Source organism: Rhynchophorus ferrugineus, unplaced genomic scaffold (genome assembly GCF_030347505.1).
Source record: "Rhynchophorus ferrugineus isolate W39M unplaced genomic scaffold, kcgeb_rfMv2 rfM5, whole genome shotgun sequence".
NCBI lineage: Eukaryota > Metazoa > Arthropoda > Insecta > Coleoptera > Curculionidae > Rhynchophorus > Rhynchophorus ferrugineus.
Window position 1 is genome coordinate 26,470,289 of NW_027472584.1, and position 27,919 is coordinate 26,498,207.

The 27,919-nt window shown below is 30.7% G+C and overlaps 3 protein-coding genes and 1 long non-coding RNA gene across 6 annotated transcripts; 2 read left to right on the plus strand and 2 right to left on the minus strand.

The window, feature by feature from the left end:
- Positions 1-199: 199 nt before the first annotated feature.
- Positions 200-24,351, plus strand: LOC143197415 (solute carrier organic anion transporter family member 74D). 2 transcript variants are annotated; one of them, XM_076405837.1, is made up of 10 exons: positions 200-325; positions 391-467; positions 20,601-20,733; positions 20,791-20,985; positions 21,321-21,515; positions 21,573-21,671; positions 21,725-21,832; positions 21,887-22,401; positions 22,456-22,717; positions 22,776-24,351. In XM_076405837.1, the coding sequence occupies exons 3-10, from the start codon at positions 20,634-20,636 to the stop codon at positions 23,123-23,125; spliced, it is 1,824 nt and encodes a 607-aa protein (XP_076261952.1). In that variant the 5' UTR covers positions 200-325; positions 391-467; positions 20,601-20,633; the 3' UTR covers positions 23,126-24,351. The 2 variants fall into 2 exon arrangements, with proteins under 2 accessions (XP_076261952.1, XP_076261951.1); XM_076405836.1 differs by lacking the exons at positions 200-325; positions 391-467 and having other exon boundaries at positions 20,425-20,733.
- LOC143197421 (RNA-binding protein 38) lies at positions 4,223-16,456 on the minus strand. 2 transcript variants are annotated; one of them, XM_076405849.1, is made up of 6 exons: positions 15,691-16,456; positions 15,358-15,624; positions 14,561-14,687; positions 12,383-12,443; positions 5,428-5,651; positions 4,223-5,369 (listed from the first exon to the last, which is right to left on the minus strand). In XM_076405849.1, the coding sequence occupies exons 1-6, from the start codon at positions 15,838-15,840 to the stop codon at positions 5,227-5,229; spliced, it is 972 nt and encodes a 323-aa protein (XP_076261964.1). In that variant the 5' UTR covers positions 15,841-16,456; the 3' UTR covers positions 4,223-5,226. The 2 variants fall into 2 exon arrangements, with proteins under 2 accessions (XP_076261964.1, XP_076261963.1); XM_076405848.1 differs by having other exon boundaries at positions 15,358-16,053.
- On the plus strand, positions 16,529-17,289 carry LOC143197790 (uncharacterized). The gene is made up of 3 exons (XR_013006073.1): positions 16,529-16,555; positions 16,889-17,014; positions 17,083-17,289. It is a non-coding gene; the product is annotated as an uncharacterized LOC143197790 (long non-coding RNA).
- Positions 18,642-20,172, minus strand: LOC143197419 (uncharacterized). Its single transcript, XM_076405846.1, has 3 exons — positions 20,021-20,172; positions 19,294-19,956; positions 18,642-19,237 (listed from the first exon to the last, which is right to left on the minus strand). The coding sequence occupies exons 1-3, from the start codon at positions 20,043-20,045 to the stop codon at positions 18,825-18,827; spliced, it is 1,101 nt and encodes a 366-aa protein (XP_076261961.1). The 5' UTR covers positions 20,046-20,172; the 3' UTR covers positions 18,642-18,824.
- Positions 24,352-27,919: the final 3,568 nt, after the last annotated feature.

Genomic DNA, 27,919 nt, shown 5'->3' on the forward strand with positions numbered 1-27,919 from the left:
AAAAATGATACTAGTGTTAAATGTGTGTTATAAGTAGTTTTATGTTATTTTAAGATAAAGATATTACAAAATATATTTCTTATCTGACAAGATTTTGACTGTCAGAATTTGATTGTCAAAATTGATTGATTTTTTTAATTTATAATGACTATCACGGATACAGGTGATATTTGGGTAAATCCTATTAATAAGAAATATCGCAAAATATAAGTAATTTTGGAAATGAGCCAGACAATATACCAAGTGAAAATCATTTAACTATCATTTCCATTCGTCGCTAGCCGATTAATCAGATTACTTAATATAATCCAATTTAAGGTAACATGTAAGTTTTTGTTAAGATTTGTTTTGATAGGAGCTTCAGCTAGTAGGTTTTATTTTGAGCTTTAGGTGTGTCATCAGATACTGTCAAAACAGAAAATTGGGGGTGGACTTCATGGGACGGTAGAGATAATACAGTTGTACAGGTAATCAGTTTTGCATAACTGTATATATGAAAAGTGTCGAAATGTTTTACTTCTCGGATGAAGATAAAATTCTATTCTGTATTTTGGGGTGAAAAAAAACGAAAATATATATTAAATTGCTTTAAAATGCATAGCTTGTAAGATATGTAACATTTCATTTTTTGAAAATGCAGATTTTGTTGTATAACCTAAGAATTAAAGGTTACATAAAACATTTTATTGGTTGCATAATATACTATCATTAGATTCAGCGTAAAATTCTTTATAAATGATGTAAGTTTCATCAACCTGCGTTTCGAAAGAATCGAAAATCCACGTTAAATCGTTGTAGAATTTGTTGTCTTTAAGTTATGTGATATAAACAAAAATTCACTGATTTTTTGAAAATACACATTTCATCATATAGATTGAAAACAAACATTTATATAAAAATCATTATACAACCATTCGATTCAGAGTAGAATTCTCTATAAACCTTGTAACTTTCATTAGCTTGCGATTATTTGAACGGAAATGGCAGCAAAAAAATTGAAAATGACCAAAAATCACAAATTTTCACGACTATATGTTTGGAAAAAGTACCACATTTTTTTTATCTTTCGGACACAGATAAATCTGTTAAAATATATGTATTTTGGGGCGAAATAATCGAAAATCCACGTGGAATCGTTGTAGAATTTGTTATTTTTAAGTTATGTGACATAAACAAAAATTCACTGATTTTTTGAAAATGCACATTTCATCATACAGATTGAAAACTAACATTTATGTAAAAATTATTATACAACCGTTCGATTCAGCGTAAAATTCTCTATAAACCCTGTAACTTTCGATAGCCTGCGATTATTTGAACGGAAATGGCAGCAAAAAAATTGAAAATGACTAAAAATCACAAATTTTCACGACTATATGTATGGAAAAAGTACCAATTTTTTTTATGTTTCGGATAAAGATAAAAACTGTTAAAATATATGTATTTTGGGGCGAAATAATCGAAAATCCACGTTAAAAAGTTTTAGAATTTGTTGTTTTTAAGTTATGTGACATAAACTAAAATTCGCTGATTTTTTGAAAATACACATTTCATCATACAGATTGAAAACTAACGTTTAAATAAAAATCATTATACAACCGTTCGATTCAGCGTAAAATTCTCTATAAACCCTGTAATTTTAATTAATCTGTGATTATTCGAACGGAAATGGCAGCAAAAAAATTGAAAATGACTAAAAATCACAAATTTTCACGACTATATGTATGGAAAAAGTACCAATTTTTTTTATGTTTCGGATAAAGATAAAACTGTTAATATATATGTATTTTGGGGCTAAATAATCAAAAATCCACGTTAAATCGTTGTAGAATTTGTTGTTTTTAAGTTATGTGACATAAACTAAAATTCGCTGATTTTTTGAAAATACACATTTCATCATACAGATTGAAAACTAACATTTGTATAAAAATCATTATACAACCGTTCGATTCAGCGTAAAATTCTCTATAAACCCTGTAACTTTCGTTAGTCTGCGGTTATTTGAACGGAAATGACAACAAAAAAATTGAAAATGACCAAAAATCATAAATTTTCACGACTATATGTATGGAAAAAGTACCAATTTTTTTTATGTTTCGGATAAAGATAAAACTGTTAAAATATATGTATTTTGGGGCGAAATAATTGAAAATCCACGTTAAAACGTTGTATAATTTGTTGTTTTTAAGTTATGTGACATAAACTAAAATTCGCTAATTTTTTGAAAATACACATTTCATCATACAGATTGAAAACTAACGTTTAAATAAAAATCATTATACAACCGTTCGATTCAGCGTAAAATTCTCTATAAACCCTGTAATTTTAATTAATCTGTGATTATTCGAACGGAAATGGCAGCAAAAAAATTGAAAATGACTAAAAATCACAAATTTTCACGACTATATGTATGGAAAAAGTACCAATTTTTTTTATGTTTCGGATAAAGATAAAACTGTTAAAATATATGTATTTTGGGGCGAAATAATCGAAAATCCACGTTAAAACGTTGTATAATTTGTTGTTTTTAAGTTATGTGACATAAACAAAAATTCACTGATTTTTTGAAAATACACATTTCATCATACAGATTGAAAACTAACATTTATATAAAAATCATTATACAACCGTTCGATTCAGCGTAAAATTCTCTATAAACCCTGTAACTTTCGTTAGTCTGCGGTTATTTGAACGGAAACGACAACAAAAAAATTGAAAATGACCAAAAATCATAAATTTTCACGACTATATGTATGGAAAAAGTACCAATTTTTTTTATGTTTCGGATAAAGATAAAACTGTTAAAATATATGTATTTTGGGGCGAAATAATTGAAAATCCACGTTAAAACGTTGTATAATTTGTTGTTTTTAAGTTATGTGACATAAACTAAAATTCGCTGATTTTTTGAAAATACACATTTCATCATACAGATTGAAAACTAACGTTTAAATAAAAATCATTATACAACCGTTCGATTCAGCGTAAAATTCTCTATAAACCCTGTAATTTTAATTAATCTGTGATTATTCGAACGGAAATGGCAGCAAAAAAATTGAAAATGACTAAAAATCACAAATTTTCACGACTATATGTATGGAAAAAGTACCAATTTTTTTTATGTTTCGGATAAAGATAAAACTGTTAAAATATATGTATTTTGGGGCGAAATAATCGAAAATCCACGTTAAAACGTTGTATAATTTGTTGTTTTTAAGTTATGTGACATAAACAAAAATTCACTGATTTTTTGAAAATACACATTTCATCATACAGATTGAAAACTAACATTTATATAAAAATCATTATACAACCGTTCGATTCAGCGTAAAATTCTCTATAAACCCTGTAACTTTTGTTAGCTTGCGATTATTTGAACGGAAATGGCAACAAAAAAATTGAAAATGACCAAAAATCACAAATTTTCACGACTATATGTATGGAAAAAGTACCAATTTTTTTTATGTTTCGGATAAAGATAAAACTGTTAATATATATGTATTTTGGGGCGAAATAATCGAAAATCCACGTTAAATCGTTGTAGAATTTGTTGTTTTTAAGTTATGTGACATAAACAAAAATTCACTGTTTTTTGAAAATACACATTTCATCATACAGATTTAAAACAAACATTTATATAAAAATTATTATACAACCACTCGATTCAGCGTAAAATTCTCTATAAACTCTGTAACACTTGTTAGCCTGCGATTATTTGAACGAAAATGGCAAAAAATATATATATGGAACGTGCCACATTTTTTTACCTCTCTGATAAAGATACAACTGTCAAAATATGATTATTTTGGGGTGAAAAAAACGAAGGTCGACATTAAATTGCTTCAGACCTTATAGTTTTTGAGATATATGATAAATTCCACCATTTTTTGGAAATGCAATTTTCGTTGTATAACTTAAGAATTAAAGATTATATTATATTTATAATAAAAAAATAAGTAATTAAAATAATAATTTTCATCAACTTTATTAATGATTATTGGCACTGAAATGGAAAAATTATTCTATATATATATATATATATATATATGTATATATATTACAGCAAATTATATTAATAACAAATATATATTAAAACAAATGTGCCAATCTTTAAATCCATGCAGATGTATTTGCAGCTATTGGAAAGAAGCAGAAATACTATTACAGAAATTCGTATCAGCTTTTGTGTATAGGAAAAGAAGGGGAAATAAAAAACAATGGATATTCAATATTTTTAGCTTATTTAAATAATGAAGTAAAAAATAACCTAAATTTAATTATCTTGAAATGTCTTGAAGAGACGTTTAGAATAGAAGGATGGTCTTATTATGAATTCTATTAAAAGAGAACCTACAAAACTAATAATGGTTATGATGTCTTAACTAATTATAAATAAAAGTGTACATAAATACATTGATTTTTATAAATAAAGTATACATTAATTATATTTACATTTTCACAAGTACGAATAACATCATTATGTAGAAATCCACAACCATTAAAAAATATATTGACATTAGTTATGCACAAAATAGTCTTCTATTCAGCAGTCAAAACAACGTTGGAAACGGATAGTGGACGGAAATAGATATTTTAAATTAGTGCAAAACCCTGACTAGATCACTCTAAATATCTAAAACTGTTATTTTAAAAAGCAACGTACAGGGCGTTTTATTTTTGTTAGTATTGTCTTCATAAACCTCATGTAAGATTAATCAAAGTTACAAGGCACTTGACGAATATACGCTTAATTAATTCAAAGCCATCTATGACCATTTAATATGTATTATTCTTTTATGATACTAGTTAGTGAAAATGTAAACTGTTGTTATGTACGTTTTTAACATTAGATTATATATTAAGTATTATTTCATTAAGAAATATCAATAATAACTATCAATAATAGTAATATCTATGTAACATTGAAGACTAGAACTATACATTTTCTTTATATTAAATATACTATGTTTAAGCAATTTATCTATTGCACTTACTTTTGCAGATTTAACAACGTAACATTCTACAAAAGAGCAGCAATTAAGTCTATTGTTTGAATATTTTGAGCATTTGATTAGTTAAATTTTGTTTTATTATTCTCTTTGGAATGACAATTTGAGTTTTAGTTTTGACTCAACCGCCACTTCGACCGAAAATATATTAGGAAAATAATCTATACCGCTAACGTCCAAATATTTGTTTGCTATTAAAGTATTTTATATGAAGAAATTACTGCAGTCTGGCTTCCTGTAATGCGGGAGCTTGAGCTGTTGCTTGATATGGTATTCCCGGGAAAGCTGTTGTCGCAGCTGTTGGTATTGCTTGTGTTTGGGGTAGAGTCGCATACGTATAAGGCATATAATTGGCAGCGCCTAGACAAAATTAATTATAATAATTGGGATTCTGTTTATTTAAATAAAGAAAACTTACTTGCTGCACCTGTGTATGGTGTGTAAGCTTCGAAACCATTGGCATACTGACCGGTATACGGTGCGGCTGCAGCTATGGCAGCTGCGCTCTGGTATTCGTAAAATTGTGAGGTTGCCGCAGCCACCGCAGCAGCATGAGATAACGGCGTCGATTGTAGGGGCACTAAACTTCCTGGAGCCGTTGCTGCTAGATATGGCGATTGGTACATATAACTCGGCGGCATTCTGAAAACAAAAATCACAAATATAATCCGAACTAACGCAAATGACGTGTACACCGACCACAGCAAGCAACACCAGAAATGCCAAATAAAACTGTGTGGAAAACTTTCGACAATCCAGACGTGTCTAAAATTTTCATCAATATCGACCTACATATTCTGACCATTGAAATTAATAAATGCAAAAAATTGAAATGTAACGGATTAAAACCGTTAATTAGAGAAAAATTATCAGACTAGAATATATATTAGATGCTTGCATGTATCTTGATCAGCGATATCTATTAGACAAAATGCGAGGTGTCAACGTAGACCTGGCCTAACTCTTAAATTTGATGTATTCGAGTTGTTCATGGAACGCTCAAAATTGTCTTGTCATGTCATGTCCGTCATATCTTAATTGTCAGTTTTGGTTTCAATCATTTGAAGGTGGTGCTTTTGGTGTCAATGATAAAGGACATATTGTTGAACTAAAAAACTTCAATGACAATTAATTGCAAGATTTATTGGAGGAACTCTCAAAGAACTTTCAGATAGCGTAACATTCAGTTCGATGAAAAATAATCAAAACATCGTTACCACAGGCAAAATAGAAGAGTTTTTTGTGGCGTATTGTAACCGTCTATAAACCCAAACGTAAAAAGTCATGGGTTAGACCAGGAGAGCCATCTACAGCAAAAAGTATTCTGTGAATATAGTGAGAGCAGAAATATCTAATACATATAAATGCTAAAATTGAAAACTATTACTGCAGATGTCTACACGTGCCAATTGAACCAATAGAACAACGTATATTTACAAAAAGAATAGTAAAAGCAAGTAACAGTGTATACTGCAACCAATATTTACCGCAGCTAAAATGGGAGGTTCTGTCGTTCTGCGTCACTGAGTTTACTTTTCAGTATGTGTCATTTCGTCATTTCTGCGTGAAGCTTATGGTAGCTCTATCGAATTCAACATGTGACTAGTGGTTACAATGTTTTAAAAATGGTGATCTTGACACCGAAGACAAAGAGCGTTCTGTGCAGTCAAAAAATCTGAAGACATTATTCGATGAAACCATCAATGAAGATCGCTATCCACTACTATTGATGCGTTCGAGTAGAGCACTGCGCGAAAAGCTGCAGTCGGAATTTGAGCAAAGACAACAACGGTATTTTTCAACGTAACAGAAACCGGAGAAAACTGGGAACCTTTAAAACGAGAGCTGCTAACCTACCCGCCGCATTCTCCAGACCTTGCTCCTTCTGATTACTATTGGCTCCGACATATGAGTCGTAACCTGTCTGAGCGGCATTAAGATACCAAAAAATGGGTTGATTCATGGGTACATCCAAAAGATACACGGTTCTTTCGAGATGGAATCCGTAAATTGCCTGAGAGATGGGAAAAAATAGCAGCTATCAATCGACGATACTTTCAATAAAATACATTGTACCGATTTTTCACAATAAACGTCTTTTTAAAATGAAAAAATAATGATCAGAATACATGCAAGCACCTAATATTATATATTATTTAACATGCTCCGTGGATTAATATAGAATAGATAACATATTTCAATCTGTTTTTGCTTTAAAATAACATCAACTGTTATCTATCGACAACAATAGAAAATATTATCGGTGGCAGTTATATATTAATAAAAAAAATTAAAGAATAAGCAATTAATTATGTCGAAACGATTCGTACATGTTTTCTTAACGAGGCATGAAAGATGGGCGGGTTATTTTCCCTACCAGCTTACATTGCTTTACCTTGTTTGTTCGCTTTACTCGAATTATTGTGAATTATTAATAATATGCTTTTACGAAAAAAACAACTTTTTGAAGTTTCCTTGTTAAATTATACTCGTAGTAAGCAACGAATTGTATATTGATGTTTGATTTTTATTAATTTTTTTTTGTAATCCAAACAACGTCGCGACATTTTCCTCTGATACAATATTCGAAAACAAAAAGCCATGTATTGAAATTAGTTGGGTTAAAAATAATACATTAGCACAAACATTGTTAAATGGGACGACCGAAATAGACTTGGCACGTTAAGAAGAGCCAAGGAGGTGTCTCCTTAATAGAAATACAGTTGAAATCCGTTTTGAAATGCCGATTTCAAAGATATTTTAGGAACGGTATTTTTTAAGGATTTTTGAGTTATTTTCGTTTCCCTTTTTCGTTGTAACTTTTTCTCGGAGTCGTGATATTTTAGCTATTTATTTTCCACTGTTATACATATTTATATTTATATATATACATAATAACATAGGTTGTTCCAGTTGTTCATTTTTCTTATTAAATTTTTTAAAGGTTTTCTATAATATTTTGAACTAATTGGATATAAAAATTCCCGATGAAAAATTGTTTTGTTAAAAAAAACTTATTTTATATTCCCTTGGTTTTCTTGAAACGATTTTGATTGAATTACAAGGTATTACATTTCTGATTTCAGAGTTGGAATGACATAATTATTGTTATGCTATAAAACTTACTGAATAAAATAGTATATATTATAATTATTATACATTATGATATCTTAGATGCTTCGAAAATGTTTAGAGGGATAGTTAATAACAAATTGTTATTAGGGTTGAATAATTAATACGGTGATGAATAACTAGTGATTGTTTTCAAATGATTAATACAAGTATATTTATTAACTGACAGAGATTTAGCAGATGTCTGGCATTTTAAACTGGGAATTTTAAGCTAGAAAGTTTCGAAATTCGATGTCGTTATTACTAACGATGGAACAAAAAGCCACTCAAATGCGATTTTAGAAATAATTATGATGTTTTGTACGTCGTTTCATCGTTTTGATGATGATTCTGCAGGTTCCAGATATTGTCCAGGGGGGTGTTAAGATTATTCTATAATACTTTGAACTAACTGGAACGAGGAAGCGTCCATTTTACACTCCAGATTTAGCTTCTCTTGATTTTTTTTAAACGATTTTGGCGAAATGGAAAGATAAGATAATAATACTTCTGATTTCAAGGTGGGAACGATGTTAATTAATTAATAGCATTTTGAACTAACTGGATATAAAAGTTTGTAATAAAAAATGGGTCTACAAAAGCGAAATGTCATTCTGCCTCCCAAACGGTTTAAAAAAATTAACGCTGAAATAACGTGACCAATTTTCGTCCGCCTTACTCTCCAGATCTAGCACCCCATGACACTTATTTGGTAAACTATAAACTTATTGAGCAGTCTATTATATATATATATATATATATATATATATATATATATATATATATATATATATATATATATATATATAATGATTATAGGTCTGATTTAGAGGAAATGGAGATGATTGAAATGAGATTATTGTAATTGTTGTGCGACAAAACTTGACATGAACTGACAAACTTGATTGAACAAATTGAAACATAATTAAATGGAAAATTGATGACGCTAACAACAAAAAATGAAACGAAACTTGTTGTTAGAGTTGAATAATTAATAAAGTACGTGATTATCAATTTTCGTTCACCATACTGTCCAGATTTAGTTCCTTTTGACATTGTTGAAACGATTTACATTGAATGAAGAGGTTGCAGTTGGTCTTGACTGAATTGAAATAACGTTTTTCTTAACGACAGAACTTATTGAACAAATTGGAAAATAATTAGTTGAATAATTGATAATGCGAACAACAAGAAATGAAACAAAACTTGTTATTAGAGTTGAATAATTAATAAAGTACGTGATTATGAATTTTCGTCCGCTTTACCCTCCAGATTTGGCTCTTCTTGACTTTGCTGAAGCGATTTTCATCGAATAAAAAGATTGCAGTTGGTTTTGACTGAGTCGGAATGACGCTTTTCTTGTTGAACGACAAAACTTATTGAACAATTTGGAAAATAATTAGAAGGGTAACTGATGATATAAACAATGAGAAATGAAGTGAACATTGTTATTAGAGTTGAACAATTAATAAAGTACGTGATTATTAATTTTGGTCTGCCTTACTCTCCAGATTTGGCTCTTCTTGACTTTGCTAAAGCGATTTTCATCGAATAAAAAGATTGCAGTTGGTTTTGACTGAGTCGGAATCACGCTTTTCTTGTTGAACGACAAAACTTATTGAACGACAAAACTTATTGAACAATTTGGAAAATAATTAGAAGGATAATTGATGATGTTAACAACGAGAAATGAAATGAACATTGTTATTAGAGTTGAACCATTAATAAAGTATGTGATTATTAATTTTCGTCCATATTACTATCCAGATTTAGCTCCCTTTGAGTTGGTCTGGACGGAGAATGAAGTTGTTGAACCACATATGGTAATGATAATTATTATAGATCAAGAGATTTCGAATGGATCCTTGGAAAATAATTAGAGGAATGATTGATGATGTTAACAACAAGAAATGAAATGAAAATTGTTATTAGAGTTGAATAATTAATAGAGTAACCGGCGATTAGTTTTAAATGATTAATAAAAGTATGATTTTATGGCACGATTAAAATGATTTGTTGTCTTTGCCACAAGGTATTGTCGAATAGAAAGTAATAATCCATTACACATGTTCTAGTCGTATACTGTCCCTTTTGGGTCTAATGTGTTATCGATTTTCCCCTATTGACCACTGGGTAAAAATAATGTTTGTTTAGCATAAAATGCCATACAAATATTTTTCCACAGCCGAAATACGTAAAAATCAATTCCCCTCGTTTTAATAGTAAACGGACGTTTCCTATTCGACTTGCATTTTAATTTTAACGAACACCAACGGGATAATATCGGAAATAAATTCGGATGTCGATAAAAAAGAGGAAGGCTCCCAAGAATTATGTGCAAAAACATCCAGCCTAGAAGGCGGCGTCGAACGTCTATTGGATAATCTTCTCGCAAATCCAGACTTAGCTGTAAAGTTGTGAGGTTCGCGCGCCGCTCCGGGCAAACTCCGGATTCCGACAATCCACACTCCGGAGGTCTTATTGACCCTCGACTCTGCCCATATAAGACATTCTCTCCCAATCTAAACCGGTTAAAGAGCGAAGCGCTCGCTTAATGTTCGTTAACATATCACCATTGGTCAGTCTAGCGTTACCCCTCGAACAAATCTTGTAATTTTTATTTAAAAACGTACTAAATTCCGAACAAACGGTGATATTATTATACGTGGAGGCTACGCTCGGTGACAAAGAAGACAGTTTTTTGCTGTACAAGCTGTGATAAAACGTTGATCTATATTTAATCTCGTGTCAAAGAGGTCTATAACCATGCGTGTGGAAGCAGGCAAGACTTGAGCAATTAATTTTCGGGCTATTTTCGTTTTGATACATAATTCACAAATACGGCCAACTCTGACGCATTTAAAACTTTTGGCTCGAGTCGGTTGTTGTGACTCCTTCTTTTATTAGAGCAGTATGTGGGAAGGGAGAGATTTCTAGTCGTGGTCGGTTGACAAAAAGAGAGAGAGAGAGAGAGTGAGAGAGATTTTACACCACAAAAGAAAATCGAGTTAGTATTGAAATGAGATACACTTGTGCTGTTATGGTACTATTCAAATATGTGTAAGAAAAATACTATCTAGAAACACCTACGAAACTACCTTAACCGATATATGCTTCTGAGCAAAACGCGACAAAATTCCAAACATTCAAAACATCCAATAGCCTATAGTCCGGTGGTCGAATGGCGAAACTATAGTTATTGTATGTTGTCAACTTTCACACTTTTACCAACCCCTCTACTCGGCTGCACTGTAACACAGCTTTTAATGGAAAGGGACAGTGAAGCGCCCAAAAAAATCTCACCACGTAATTCGTTAATGGACGCGTCTCCATTTTCCAAGCACTCCACTAGTTCCTTTATTTTAATAATCAAGCACATCGATAACTTGTTAGTGTCGCGTTAAATGTTACATTGCAGTCGTGAGTTACAAAAAAAATAACGTACAAAATAATCAGCCCAAAATAAAAAATAATACAAAAATAAAATCCCACAGCAAACAATAGTTTCGTCCACCAATCTAAGTGTTGAAGATAGACCGAAAAACATAATCGTTAATATATTTATTTCCAAGGCTTATTGTTTTGATATATTACGAATATTGCAAAGATCTCGATTATCAAAATGAGTTAAACCATTAATAGTTGACCAACCTGTCAAAACGGTCAAAAATAAAGCCATGCTTTATAAAACAAAAAAAAAACTACACTACCAAAAAAGATATTTGCAATATTGCTGGACGGGGTTATATTATGTATTAATATATATATAGATATCGATATTTTCATCAAATAAATTTAGAGTTTATGATTGGGGGACATCGTGCATCGAGTTGGTACTTGCCAAGCCGAGGGAATTTTCGTCGCGTAATTTACAAGTAATTTTATTTAAAGTTAGATTATGTGTCCATCATCATCATCATCATCATCCACCTTCTAAACTACGCAAAGATTCGGGGGCTGATCCCATAGACCCAACAAGTATCGATTATTGATAAGTGGAACTCAATAACTAACCAAAATTAAAAAATCCACACACACAAACACACGCTCATCGAAGACTAACTGTTTACATATGTTTGAGTTGTTTCTTGGATCTGCCAAATTCGATAAAAGAATTTCAATGGAATCACCAACTCCTCGAGCTTAAGTGGCTAGAAAATATGAAACAACTGATTATGACATTTAGATTTGTTGGTGATTGGAAAAAAAGTTATCCTATTCATAAATTAAATGTGTCGATCGTGATCTTAATGTAGACTTACCCGTATTGGCTAGGCAACAGAGCTGGATAAGCGCCCGCTCTGACTGTTGGGAATTGAAAACCTGAAAGTATTTAAAATATTCTGATAAAAAAAACATATCCTTAATTATATTTTAACCAACTTAGATATTATTACTACCTTAATTTTATAAACTTAGTATTCTAAAAAGGCTGATTTTTCTATTAATTTGATCACTATATCACTAGAAATTCGGATCAATATAACTGCTTTGTCTATGTTATGATTATCGTGATTCTACGCAGATTAATACGCAGGTAACTTTATTTTGCAGAATTAATTTGATCACTATTTCACCATTTTCAACATGTCAAGATTATCCCGGTAATATTTGAAAGTTGAAATTATCATGCCGGGTTAACTCCATCACTATGATTATGCATTAGTTCATTATTGCACTTAATTGTGATTATTTTAAAAATATTTTCAGGAAAAATGTAAAAAGATTATACAGATTAACCTCACTGAAATTATTTATTTGAATTAAGTCGATCACTGTTCTTACTTTATTGTGATTATTTTGATGATATTATACAATATCACTATCTACATAAACACCACTTGACGAAATCGATCACTGTAATAGTTCACCATTTTGCGTTTTATTGGGATTATTTTTATATTGTTTTAATTAAATATGAATCACTATTTATCATTATTTCACTACTTGCACGCTGCAGTCATTATTCAGATAATATCTTAAGGAAACCTTTTTTATTACTCTTAGTTCCACAGTCTTCCCAGAGTTAAGGAAACATGAAATACTATGCATATTAATCCCGGTTGATATTATATTTTTTAATTCATTATATCACTATGACCGTCTGGTATTATTTCACCATTTGCACATTATTGTCATTATTCCAATAATATTTTAAAGAAACACTATGTAGATTAAAATCCCAGTTGAGATGATTCTTTCTTAATTATTATTCGATCACTATGATATCTTATAGTAGATACTTCAATAGTTTTTAAAGAATAAGTTGAATTTTAAACAAATATTGATATTATTTTTCTGAATTATTTCAATCACTATGTGGTATTATTTCACCATTTGCACATTATTGTCATTATTCCAATAATATTTTAAAGAAACACTATGTAGATTAAAATCCCAGTTGAGACGATTCTTTCTTAATTATTATTCGATCACTATGATATCTAATAGTAGATATTCTAATAGTTTTTAAAGAATAAGTTGAATTTTAAAGAAATATTGATATTATTTTTCTGAATTATTTCAATCACTATGTGGTATTATTTCACCATTTGCACATTATTGTCATTATTCCAATAATATTTTAAAGAAACGCTATGTTGATTAATCCCAGTTGAGACGATTCTTTCTTAATTATTATTCGATCACTATGATATCTAATAGTAGATACTCTAATAGTTTTTAAAGAATAAGTTGAATTTTAAAGAAATATTGATATTATTTTTCTGAATTATTTCAATCACTATGCGGTATTATTTCACCATTTGCACATTATTGTCATTATTCCGATAATATTTTAAACAAACAAGAAGCACTATGTATATTATTTCCACTTAATTTTATTTTACTGTATTAATTTGAACACTAATATAATTATAATTATTTGGCAATATTTCACCATATAAAATGTTGTTATTATTCTGATACTATTTTACAGAAACATGAAACTCCATTTGACATTATTTTTTTGATTTAATTTAATGACTTGGCATTATTTCAACACTTGCATTCCATCATAATTACTGGGATAAAATTTGAAGAAAACAGGAAAAGATTGTTGTGGCAAAATTAAGAATAAAATACATTATATTTGACACAGTTTTCTGATGTAAACTCAATATTGTTTACTATTTATTGTGAGAAATATACAACGTAAGGTGACGTATCAATTTAATTGAGTCAAAGTTACGCCACTGATATATGACAGGACATAAGGTATTGTTTTGTGGCATACTGTGTTACCCTTGTCTTTTGCCCCGCATTAGTTTCCGGTCTACCCGGATATGCTCACGAGAGTTTAGTCGCAACCTGAGTACATCATTCAACCCGTTATTTTGTCTCCGTTTTACATTTCGAACGAACACATCATATTCCGATAATAAATAAACAAACTGGAACGAATTAAATACACCGAAATTCGAAAAAAAAAGATGACTTACCGGTAGGCACATTTCCTCTTGGTTTGGCTCCGAGAATAGCCAAATTCACGTTGGCTTTTCTTCCGTCTATTATTGGATTTGGTTCTTTACAAGCTCTTTCTGCCGACGCTCTGTCTCCCATAATAACCTGGAAAAAATGACGATAACAGTTTCGATATTTTAAACAACAAAACAACTAGGAATTTTCATCGCGAAACATCTCTCCCTTTTTTTATGACCGACATCTGTTCGTTTCATTCACCCCGACTACCTACGTACCGTACCTTCAGCTGTGAGGGTTGTGTTAGTGTACAAACGCGAGTATAAAAGGGACAATACCCCCGGGGTAAACTAAATTACATCAAAAACAGTTTCGAAATTATTTTAACGGTAAATTCCGACATCAGCAGAGTTCTGAAATTAAAATCGATTTAATTCTATTTTTAAGAATTCATTTTGGTAAACATCTGGTACCAACACAACGGCGACAAAGCGTTTTAATATGCCCGCAATATGGAAATAGAGCTGGTAAAAATTTCGTGAAAGATTTAGAAAAGTGATGACTTGGTAAAACAATTGCAAAAAAAAAAAAACAAACGGTGAACGCGTGGCGAGTCTAAATGGATTCCGTGGTTGATATCTAGAAAGCGAATATATGCAGATAAGAAAGTAGTTATTATTGTTATGAGTACCCAGAACGAATATCGTCAACAGTACCTTGATAAGAAACTCATACTGTTACTGGTAAAATGAAACCATTAATATTGTCGGGACTCGATTGGTACAATATTATTTTTAAAAAAATCAATTTTACTTACGAATCCATAACCTCGGCTTTTTCCAGTTTGTCTGTCGGTTATGACGACCGCTTCCTCGATGTCTCCGTAGACGGCGAAGTGATCTCGAAGCGATTTGTCGCTGGTATGGTAGGGTAGGCCTCCGACGAATAACTTGGTCCAGGTGGTGTCTTTGTTTTGTACGGCGGTACCGTTCAACGAGCTGGTGGTACCGATTACCCCCAGGCCAGAAAGACCCAGACTATCGCTTTCGGGCGATGCTATGCCGGCACTTGGCATCAGCATATTCTGTAAACGAATCAATCGTAGAGTTTGAGAGGAAAACAAATTGAGTGATTTTTTTTGAGTACTTACTTTTGAGTTATCTTCTGCGGGCTCTAAAGCAGTAGCCGCACGTTCTTCGTTCGCACGCACGATCTCGGTAGGTCTAGCAGGACGGCTTCCCAATGGATTGACTATATTATTTATGTACTCTTTGGTAAAGTTATTCCTGCGATCTCGCATATGGAAGCAGGTCTAGGAAACTCGGACATAAATTTCCCAGCGATTGGGAGTTGCGACTATACGCGGTTGACGCGCAATCGAACCACCGGCGCCTAATTTTAGACTGGAGACGAACGCAGCTGTTCTGTAGGGAACGCTGTCAACTGGGCACGACGACGTATGACAGACGGCTGCTCGAATGCGAATACGACGCGTTCGGTGAAGATCCCGGTAGTCAACGCGCGCCCCCTGCTTTGTGCCGAACGGTCGGGACAGTAGTACGTAACCCCCTAGACGCGGTTCTGTCAGAGGCGCACTGCTCCCTTTTTAGCTCGAACTACGTTTATTTTTAGTTCGACCAATTTCCGATATTCCACACAACGTGGACCTTGCCTGCATCTAGATGACGATTTCGACGATTTAAATTTACTATTCGGCGCGATTTATTATCATTTCAAACTTACACACACACACAAATATATTTATTTTACATATATATTTATGTCTATCTAAAAATAAATTACTCGGTAATGCATTATATACTACGATAAAGTTTTTCACTTTCAAACATCGTGTATTGAAAAAAATCGATACAATATATATATATATATATATATATATATATATATATATATATATATATATATATACATATCAATCAAAATATTTCCCATCGTTTTCTTCGACTTTTTCCCATATTTCTGCCAACATGGCGATGCCGTGTCGAATGAACGATGTTGGTTTTGGCAGCGGTCCAATAATCGAATGATTTTCACACTTCTTCACTATTTCGAAACCGCGAACCACTCAAACGATGCTGCATCGATCTGAATAACTGGTAATCAAAAGACAAAATGTCTGGTGAGTAAGCTGGGCGCAACAGAACTTCTCATTGGTGTTGCGACAGTGTATTCTTCACAAATATTGCAACGTGTAGTCGTTATTGCTGATCTCTTCTGCAACCATACTTCGTTCACTTAACGGATGTACGTATCTACACCATTTAGTATCCCACCACGTGCTTAAAAAACCTTTTATGATCATGGAAATTCCATATCAATGTCGATAGGGACGACTTTCCTGTGAATCAATTACGAATTATCGTAATATATCTACCGTTCATCGCCAGTCACAAAACGCCACAAAAACCTCTTGTCGCTTGGTTGGCAAACAACAAAACCTCAATTTGGATACGGTACGAAATGACATTTTCAGTCAATTCGTGTAGTAACCATTTTATCTCCTTTTAAATCTTTCTCACAGCAACAACTGCTAAACTCTGTGAAGGTTCATCGAGTTGGTTTTTCGTTCAATAACTCGTTGGCCATTAAACGTCATTGACATCAAAATCACCATTTCTAATCAATGAAACCAACAGCATCAATTTGACAGAAACAAAAAATTATCGAAGATTAGAAATGTGATTTAGAACGAAGTCGTTACTTCATGAAGAGACATCTGAAAATTATCAATTTTAACAGTTTCCAATAATACTTCGCATTTTCATCAATAGATGTCGCTGATCAAAATACATGTAAGTATATATATTTATATATACGTGTGTGTGTGTATCCAAAAATAAACTACTCATTAGTATATATTTTCTGATCGAAGCATGTGCCAGCGTTCTGGTTACGTTTTCCATAACCACTATCTAGAATAGTAAAAATAATACCGTTAAAAATAATGACCGAATATCGTTCTACGTCTATGAACTATACCCTCTGAACATACGAGTTCGCTACACTTAGTGAGTGCTTCATAAAGCACACCTGGCATAGCACCCTCCGTATATGTACCCTTGTATTATCTACGTCATTATTATGTTTTTTTTTATTGACACTCCTAATGTATTGACGCTTATTTATTATTTAAAGTATAGACGATTAAAATTGTTTATACTAATTTATTACCAGAAAAATGGCAATGAACAAATTATAAGAATTGGAAATACTAACATAGAAAACGAATTTGATAAAACAGGCAGGGAGGTAGAGTTAAAAGACAACAAACCGAGTCTTCTATACAAACAAAAAAATGTTATTAATCATACTAGGACCAACAAACAAGAATAAACGATTAAATACAGAAAGAGACACAAATAGATATAGTAAGAAAATTAAACAGTCAGAAATTGCAAATATAGGGTGGACCAGACAAAATGTTACATTTTTACGAGTTTATTAATTTTGACTATGTAAACGAACCTCTATAATTAACTGTTTGAAATATATATGAAACAAGAGGACAACATCCACCCTATTTGCTCGGTTTAGTTCCCCCTGATTTGTGACTCTCACATTACAAGAAATTCTTTCAAAGATAGTTGACTGGCTTTAAGCATGATATTTTACAAGGAGGAAAAACCTACAGGTACGAAAGGGTACTAACAAATAAAATGAAAATCGGACATAGATTGATCCAATTATTTTACAGATTTATTCATTCATTATCTACAAGTTCACCAAAAGTCAGAGTTCAGACACAGACCCAGAATCAGATATTTGGAAATAATAAAGAAATGGAAAGCGGTGGTGGTACCATGTTATTGTTCCGCTATCTATTAAAATGGGTACAAAAAAACTGATATATAGAAGAAAACAAACTTTTTCCATCAAGACAATGCACACTCTCATGCGAAAATCAACCAACTGTTATACTAATTCTTGCAACACCCGCCTTATTCGACAGATTTAGGCCTCTGTGACTTGTGATTGTTTTTTTTTCGTTTCAAGAAATATTGAAGTAGTAAGATTTAGAGCTATTATATCGAATAATTAAAAGTAATTGTTAAATATTATGTTGGAGAAAAAGTATTGACAATAGATTTAGCATTTATTTACATTTTCTATATAAAACACTATATATTAACTATAGAATATTTCCTGTTTCTCTTAAAGCAAATATTTATTAATAAGAGAGTATATATAACAATACAATTGTAATAAAACTTTGTAACCAATAACGTCCTAAAAATATATATTCACCCACACCATGTATATGTGTTAATAATCGTTTGAAACCAATCTTGATATAATAGGATACACATCATTTTCTCTTGCAACATCAGATGTATCATGCTGGCTATAATGATATGGATTTGTTCTACTATACGAACCGTAATTATCAGAAATTTCATAAAATGAATGTGGTACTGCATAGTTAGCTTGATCTCCAGAAGATGCGGTATGATGATTATAAATTGGGTGCTTATAGGGATTTGATGAGGGTTGATGAGAATTATGAACATAGCCGTAAGCAGATTGGTGGTGATAACCAGGCAAATTATGATGGATAGAAGACCAACTACTTATAGGTACCCCTGGTGCTGAACCAGGTATACCATAAATTGGTTTGGGTACTGATGGTGGACCATATGTTATACTGACATTATCATTACTACTTGGAGGTCCATATCCTAGAAGTTTTTCTTTAATTTAAACAAAATGTTTGGTGTTAATTTTAATAGCTTACCATAACCTGTAAAAGTCGTACTGGAATTAGTTGTTGGGGTGCCTTGAGTGGTACCATTAGTAATGTTTGTAGCACTGGGCGTAGTTGTTGGTTCTGTAGTGGTGGTGGGCATCATAGTTTGCTGCTGTTGCCTCGGTTTTACTATCATAGTAACATGTTCAACGTTATCATTCAAATTTTCGCTGCTATAATTATTAAAATCATTATCTCTCATTCGATTTTTGTTTCTATTCCGACGTTTTTGTGGATTCCATTTGTGAGGTCTTTGCTCGTAATCGTAATCATCATAATTATCGTCATAATCAAATCCTATCGGTCTACGATGGTTTCTTCGTCTATTCCGCAGTTTTTCTGTTGTTAGGTAGTCGTAGTCGTACTCAGTGTACTCAGCTGGATGATACTTTACACGATTTGGTCTATTTCTTTTGTTATAATAAGCATTACGGTATCTTTGAGGTAATGCACGTTTTATAATGACTTTTTTCCTTTGATCAGGGGAAATTATTTGTTTGTGACTATCTGGGAACTTGTCAGAGTCATTAAGAATATCATTGTGAATTGGGGACGTAACATTTTTAGTTTCCAGTGCACAAAACCCGCAAGAAATTTTTAAAAATATGATCCAAGTTAATGCAATCACAACACAATTCGCTGTTACCATATCTAAAAGTTCAATCAAGCTCTAAATATACCTTTTTCATTGTACACCAAATATAATATGTAATACCTTTTTTAAAATGAACCAACATCATATAAGAACACCCAAGCAACGTTCCTTTACAACGCGCAAAAGACAACTAAATTATTAGATGGAATTGGGAAAGCGGATTTAACTCGGATGCGGGTCTGATATCGATGCCCATATGCTTATACTGTCATTTTTATCAGCGAATTTCAATTTTTCTATATAATTTCTAAGTAACCCAGGTTGCTAGTTGAAAACATCTAGGAATAGGTATTTAAATCGTAACCTGTGGCCATCTGTTAGCGTTATCGTCAATGAAAGTGCGTTCATCGATCGTGTTTTACAGGTATCTGTAATTTTTATATTAACTAAATAAGATTCTCTTATCTGATTATGAATTATATTGGTACATTTATTGTATGTATATAACATAATACTGCATGCCTATCTGTATCGAACAACTTATCTTATCTCGAACAAGCCTAATGCATGAAATTCAGCAAATATGTTATTAAATTTCAATTTGTTAACAATAATGTCTGGTAACGGAAATGCAGACGACGATAAGAATAATAACGAAAAATGCAATTGTTTGATACCATTCTTAAATAACAATTTACAGGGACTGGCAAATTCAGGATGTGTTATTAGTGTTATGTCTACAATTTTTTTTATTCACGGTCTAATCATTCAATATTTTTATGGTACGCATGTTATATGGAAAAATCACTTTCATATAACAGAAAATTTTTTTCGTAAGTAAATACACAAAAAATAAAATACTTTTTTTAATGTTATGATTCATGTTTCAGATATTTTAAAATACGTGGACCATGTTTTTGTTGGATTAGTTGCTCTAATTTTGGCCTATTTAGGACAGAAATATGGCAAACTAAAATGGATTGGATCATTAGTGATATATTTAGCGATATCCTGTTTTCTTTTAATTTTACCTGAAATTTACGGACCCAAGGGCAATAATTCAATCAATTCTACTAATATACGTGGTATCTATTTTATTAGGTGAACAAATAAGTCTCCGCCGTTTGTCGTCAGAAGAATTATAGAAATATTATAAAACTAGATTACTATAACCAACTTAGAATTTTGGAATCATTTCTTTTTTTGAGTGTTATTCCCCTAGCGCCTCCATATTCACTAGATTTTTCGCATAGTTTTTATACCGCTCTATATATCATTATCGGCCTTTTTAAGGGGTTCTATCTGCGTTAATATCTTTAACTCTCATTATTAATATCCTATTGTTTATTTTTAATGGCAATCAACGAAGGCTTATTTTGAATCCATTTAAAACAATACGTATTTAATTGGAATATTTTAGATCGATTATTATGCGACCATGGCGAGTTTGATAACATCACTGTGATGAATGAAACTTACTCCAACAATGAAATAATGGCTTATTTGCTTTTTATCATCTATCAATTATTATACTCCGTGTGTACAGTGTCTCTATTTTGTCACGCAATAAGTTATATAGATGACCACCTGCTTGACAGAAGCCCCATTTTTATGGGTATGAACGAATGAATGCAGAAAATAGCAAGCGCTAACATATTTCCTATTATTTAAGGCTTATTTTTTTTAATGTACTCACTGGGAAAACAAGCGGGATTATATAGTTCGTGGTTGATATATTTTCTTAATCAGATGAAAGTATTTACAACCACAGGTAAATTGTTTTAGTGTTTCTACTGCCAAACATTTATTAAATTTTTGTTCTAGTCTGGCTCTCTGTAATCTCAGTACTGTGTATATGTGGTATTATAATGACGACATTTCCAAATTCTCTATCAAAAGTGGCATCCGGCGATTCTGACAGAAACCCTGATGGTAAAAATGTTGTAAAAATAAAATATGTTGTGATATTTTAAAAATCATTTCCAGGTTTCTTCCAAAGTGTGTTACGTATATTGAAGAACAAGATACTTCTATTCAATTTATTAGCAATAGTTTTGGTGGATACAACTTTAACAAACTTTCGGATATTTGAGAATATTTTTGTGGAAGCTAAATATCATTTACGTAAAGATACGATATGGCTGAGTTTTAATGACTCACTGTTATTACAGATATTGAGTATTCATTTAGAACAACCTATAATAGCGGCTTCATATATCGTTACCGGACTAATAATCACTTACCTACGGCCTAGTGCTTCAAGATTAATACGCTGGAATCTGTTGGCCTTTTTATCTATATTTATTGGATTTAGTTTGACAATGTTTCTTAAGTGTGACGTTAACATAAAAACCGAATATTCCCACGCGCTGACTCTGACGTATTGTTCAAGTAATTGTTCGTGTTCATTGGATTCTTCTTTTAGACCAGTGTGCTTGAATGGAGCAACTTATTTTTCACCTTGCTACGCTGGTTGCAGAACGTATAACAACGAGCGAAATGTAATTAATCGTGACATTACAACACCTAACTTTATTAATTTCAAATAATTTTAGGTATATCAAGATTGTCTTTGCGGTGTCACCACCCAAACGGCTACAAATGGTACCTGCAACCAGAATTGTCACTTAATATGGATTTTAGCACAAATAAACTATATTATATGCAGAGCACTATTTGCGATGGCATGTATTGTTACGTTATTCATTATTTTGCGAGTTGTTTTGACTAAAGACAAAGCACTTGCTCTTGGAATGTATTTAACATTATTCGGACACATCTCTTATATAACTAGAATATTCTACGACGCCATAAAAGGTGAGAATTATATTTTTCCTTAATCAAGTTAATAATATAGAGTTTGAATCCATTTTAGGAAAGTTTTGTGAAATTAACGGATCCACCAAATGTCTACTCTATTCAAATTCATTTACCATCTTACTTGCATCATGTACACTATGCATTTTAGGTTTAGCGATCATAATTACAGCATATCTATGGCACGCGACTAAAAATATAACTTTATACGACTTAAATCATAATCAAAGTTCGGTCGAGAGTGAAGATGATTCCCCAAATAATAATACAACAGAATCACATACGTTAATGGAGAACGCTAGTAGCAATAATGCCAGTACAGATAATGTTGGAAACGAAGATCCCAATCTGCATCAACCACTATTTAAATCAGTAGGAAAGGGAGCTATATTACAAACTGATTTTTAAACATATTTTTGTGTTTCTATCAAGAAAAACACGTGCCATTATTCAATATAATCTCTCTGAATTGCAACCCGCTTATTTCAGTGACTTATTAATTTCTTATTTTCCATTTCTGAAAAGTGAAAATCCGGAAAAATATTAAAGGTTATTAGGTCTGGTGAATAGGGTGGCTATAGCAACAACGAATGTTTTATTCAATGATTTTCGCGAAAAACTTCTTCTAAAAGGGTTAAAAAACAACTGGGTTTATTGGTTTTACCGCCGCTAATAACTTCTTGGTCAATATCTGGACTTTAACTTAAATTGGTGGCAAAGAACTGAGTTTAACTCATTCCCCAGTGTCCTGTTTTGATTCTAGATGATGGTAGACAACTTAAGATGAACGAGTGTTTTACCCACCGCCTTCCGGAATAAAAAATATAAGTCAATATTTTGATCACACTCTTGCCTAAGCACTCTATAAAAAATTCTGAACTATATACCGTATTTTTGCTACAATTTCTGATGCTTTTCAATATTTTTTATGTAGATCGTACTCAAAGCTTTTATGATGATGTTTAGATTTAATACTCTGTTGCTACATATTCTAAATATTAATATTTCATTATTGCACGGTAATTTTTAACTGCAATATTAACTTTGGTATGATTCATATATACTAGTGGTACAATTTTTGAAAAAACAAAAAGTATTATGCAACAGTTATATATCAATAACTACTATATTGTAATATAAAAGAATATAAAATTATAATCTATTAATCCGATGAAATAAATTGAAGGTAAAAATATCCATATATCAAATTGACATGAATAGATATGCGCTCGGTGAGCCTGATAAGACTAATTTTGTATTCAGATCTATAACAACTGTTCCTAAAGGAAATATATAGTTACTTATTTTCATCAAACCACGGAAAGAATGAATATATTATATTTATTTCGGATATTCTTTTCTGTTCTTTAGATAAATCATATTTTATCTATAATAAAAGTTTGTATCAATGGCCAATGCAAAAGAAATCCTTTTTATATTCCAAAAAGAATTTTTTTTATAATGAAGTATTTTTATTAAATACATGTACATATATATATATATGTTTATTTCCGGATGAAACGAACGAAAATCGTTTTAAAATGTATAGTTAAGATATGTGACATAAAATTGCTTTAAAATATATGGTTAAGATATGTGACATAAATAGAAATACATCCTTTTTTTGGAACAAATAGTTTTCGTTATATAAGTCCCATTCGATTCAGCTTACAATTCTTTATAGTCCTTGTAATATTCATTAACCTGCAATTATTCGGTAGGATTGGTGGCAAAAAAATGAAAATGCAAAAAATCGTAAATTTTCATGACTAAGTATGGAAAAAGTGCCACTCCAACATAAATAAAATTCTTAAAATGTAGGTATTTTTGCGTAAAATAAACGAAAACCCGTGTTAAATTGCTTTAAAATGTATAGTTTTTAAGATATGCGATATAAACAGAAATTCACTCTTTTTTGAAAATATAGTTCTCGTTGTATAACTTAAAAAATAAAGGTTGTGCGAAAATTATTATAATATCATTGGATGCAGCGTAAAATTCTTTATAAATCCTGTAATTTTAATTAACCTGTGATTATTCAAACGGAAATGACAATTAAAACATTGAAAATGGCCAAAAATCACAAATTTTCATGACTATATATATGGAAAAACTGTAAATTTTTTTCACCTCTCAGATAAAAATTAAACTTTCAAAATACATATATTTTCGGGTAAAAGAAACGAAAATCCACATTAAATTGCTTAAGAATTTTTAGTTTTTAAGATATTCAAGATATACTGAAATCCACTCATTTATTGAAAATAGTTTTCTTTCTATGACTTAATAATTAAAAGTTGTATAAAAACTATTATACCATTATTCGATTCACCGTAAAATTCTTTATAAACCCTGTAATTTTAATTAACCTGTGATTATTCGAACGGAAATGACAATTAAAACATTGAAAATGGCCAAAAATCACAAATTTTCATGACTATATATATGGAAAAACTGTAAATTTTTTTCACCTCTCAGATAAAAATTAAACTTTCAAAATACATATATTTTCGGGTAAAAGAAACGAAAATCCACATTAAATTGCTTAAGAATTTTTAGTTTTTAAGATATTCAAGATATACTGAAATCCACTCATTTATTGAAAATAGTTTTCTTTCTATGACTTAATAATTAAAAGTTGTATAAAAACTATTATACCATTATTCGATTCACCGTAAAATTCTTTATAAACCCTGTAATTTTAATTAACCTGTGATTATTCGAACGGAAATGACAATTAAAACATTGAAAATGGCCAAAAATCACAAATTTTCATGACTATATATATGGAAAAAGTGCACATTTTTTTCACCTCTCAGATAAAAATTAAACTTTCAAAATACATATATTTTCGGGTAAAAGAAACGAAAATCCACATTAAATTGCTTAAGAATTTTTAGTTTTCAAGATATTCGAGATATACTGAAATCCACTCATTTGTTGAAAATAGTTTTCTTTCTATGACTTAATAATTAAAAGTTGTATAAAAACTATTATACCCCTCTTCGATTCACCGTAAAATTCTTTATAAACCCTGTAATTTTAATTAACCTGTGATTATTCGAACGGAAATGACAATTAAAACATTGAAAATGGCCAAAATTCACAAATTTTCATGACTATATATATATGGAAAAAGTGCAAATTTTTTTCACCTCTCAGATAAAAACTAAACTTTCAAAATACATATATTTTCGGGTAAAAGAAACGAAAATCCACATTAAATTGCTTAAGAATTTTTAGTTTTTAAGATATTCGAGATATACTGAAATCCACTCATTTGTTGAAAATAGTTTTCTTTCTATGACTTAATAATTAAAAGTTGTTTAAAAACTATTATACCACTCTTCGATTCACCATAAAATTCTTTATAAACCCTGTAATTTTAATTAACTTGTGATTATTCGAACGGAAATGACAATTAAAACATTGAAAATAGCCAAAAATCACAATTTTTCATGACTATATATATGGAAAAAGTGTATATTTTTTTCACCTCTCAGATAAAAATTAAACTTTCAAAATACATATATTTTCGGGTAAAAGAAACGAAAATCCACATTAAATTGCTTAAGACTTTTTAGTTTTTAAGATATTCGAGATATACTGAAATCCACTCATTTGTTGAAAATAGTTTTCTTTCTATGACTTAATAATTAAAAGTTGTTTAAAAACTATTATACCACTCTTCGATTCACCGTAAAATTCTTTATAAACCCTGTAATTTTAATTAACCTGTGATTATTCGAACGGAAATGACAATTAAAACATTGAAAATGGCCAAAATTCACAAATTTTCATGACTATATATATATATGGAAAAAGTGCAAATTTTTTTCACCTCTCAGATAAAAATTAAACTTTCAAAATACATATATTTTCGGGTAAAATAAACGAAAATCTACATTAAATTGCTTAAGAATTTTTAGTTTTTAAGATATTCGAGATATACTGAAATCCACTCATTTGTTGAAAATAGTTTTCTTTCTATGACTTAATGATTAAAAGTTGTATAAAAACTATTATACCACTCTTCGATTCCCCGTAAAATTCTTTATAAACCCTGTAATTTTAATTAAATTGTGATTGTGTGTGAAACGAAAATCCACATTAAATTGCTTAAGAATTATTAATTTTTAAGATATTCGAGATATACTGAAATCCACTCATTTGTTGAAAATAGTTTTCTTTCTATGACTTAATAATTAAAAGTTGTATAAAAACTATTATACCACTCTTCGATTCCCCGTAAAATTCTTTATAAACCCTGTAATTTTAATTAACCTGTGATTATTCGAACGGAAATGACAATTAAAACATTGAAAATGGCCAAAATTCACAAATTTTCATGACTATATATATATATGGAAAAAGTGCAAATTTTTTTCACCTCTCAGATAAAAATTAAACTTTCAAAATACATATATTTTCGGGTAAAATAAACGAAAATCTACATTAAATTGCTTAAGAATTTTTAGTTTTTAAGATATTCGAGATATACTGAAATCCACTCATTTGTTGAAAATAGTTTTCTTTCTATGACTTAATGATTAAAAGTTGTATAAAAACTATTATACCACTCTTCGATTCCCCGTAAAATTCTTTATAAACCCTGTAATTTTAATTAAATTGTGATTGTGTGTGAAACGAAAATCCACATTAAATTGCTTAAGAATTATTAATTTTTAAGATATTCGAGATATACTGAAATCCACTCATTTGTTGAAAATAGTTTTCTTTCTATGACTTAATAATTAAAAGTTGTATAAAAACTATTATACCATTATTCGATTCACCGTAAAATTCTTTATAAACCCTGTAATTTTAATTAACCTGTGATTATTCGAACGGAAATGACAATTAAAACATTGAAAATGGCCAAAAATCACAAATTTTCATGACTATATATATGGAAAAACTGTAAATTTTTTTCACCTCTCAGATAAAAATTAAACTTTCAAAATACATATATTTTCGGGTAAAAGAAACGAAAATCCACATTAAATTGCTTAAGAATTTTTAGTTTTTAAGATATTCAAGATATACTGAAATCCACTCATTTATTGAAAATAGTTTTCTTTCTATGACTTAATAATTAAAAGTTGTATAAAAACTATTATACCATTATTCGATTCACCGTAAAATTCTTTATAAACCCTGTAATTTTAATTAACCTGTGATTATTCGAACGGAAATGACAAT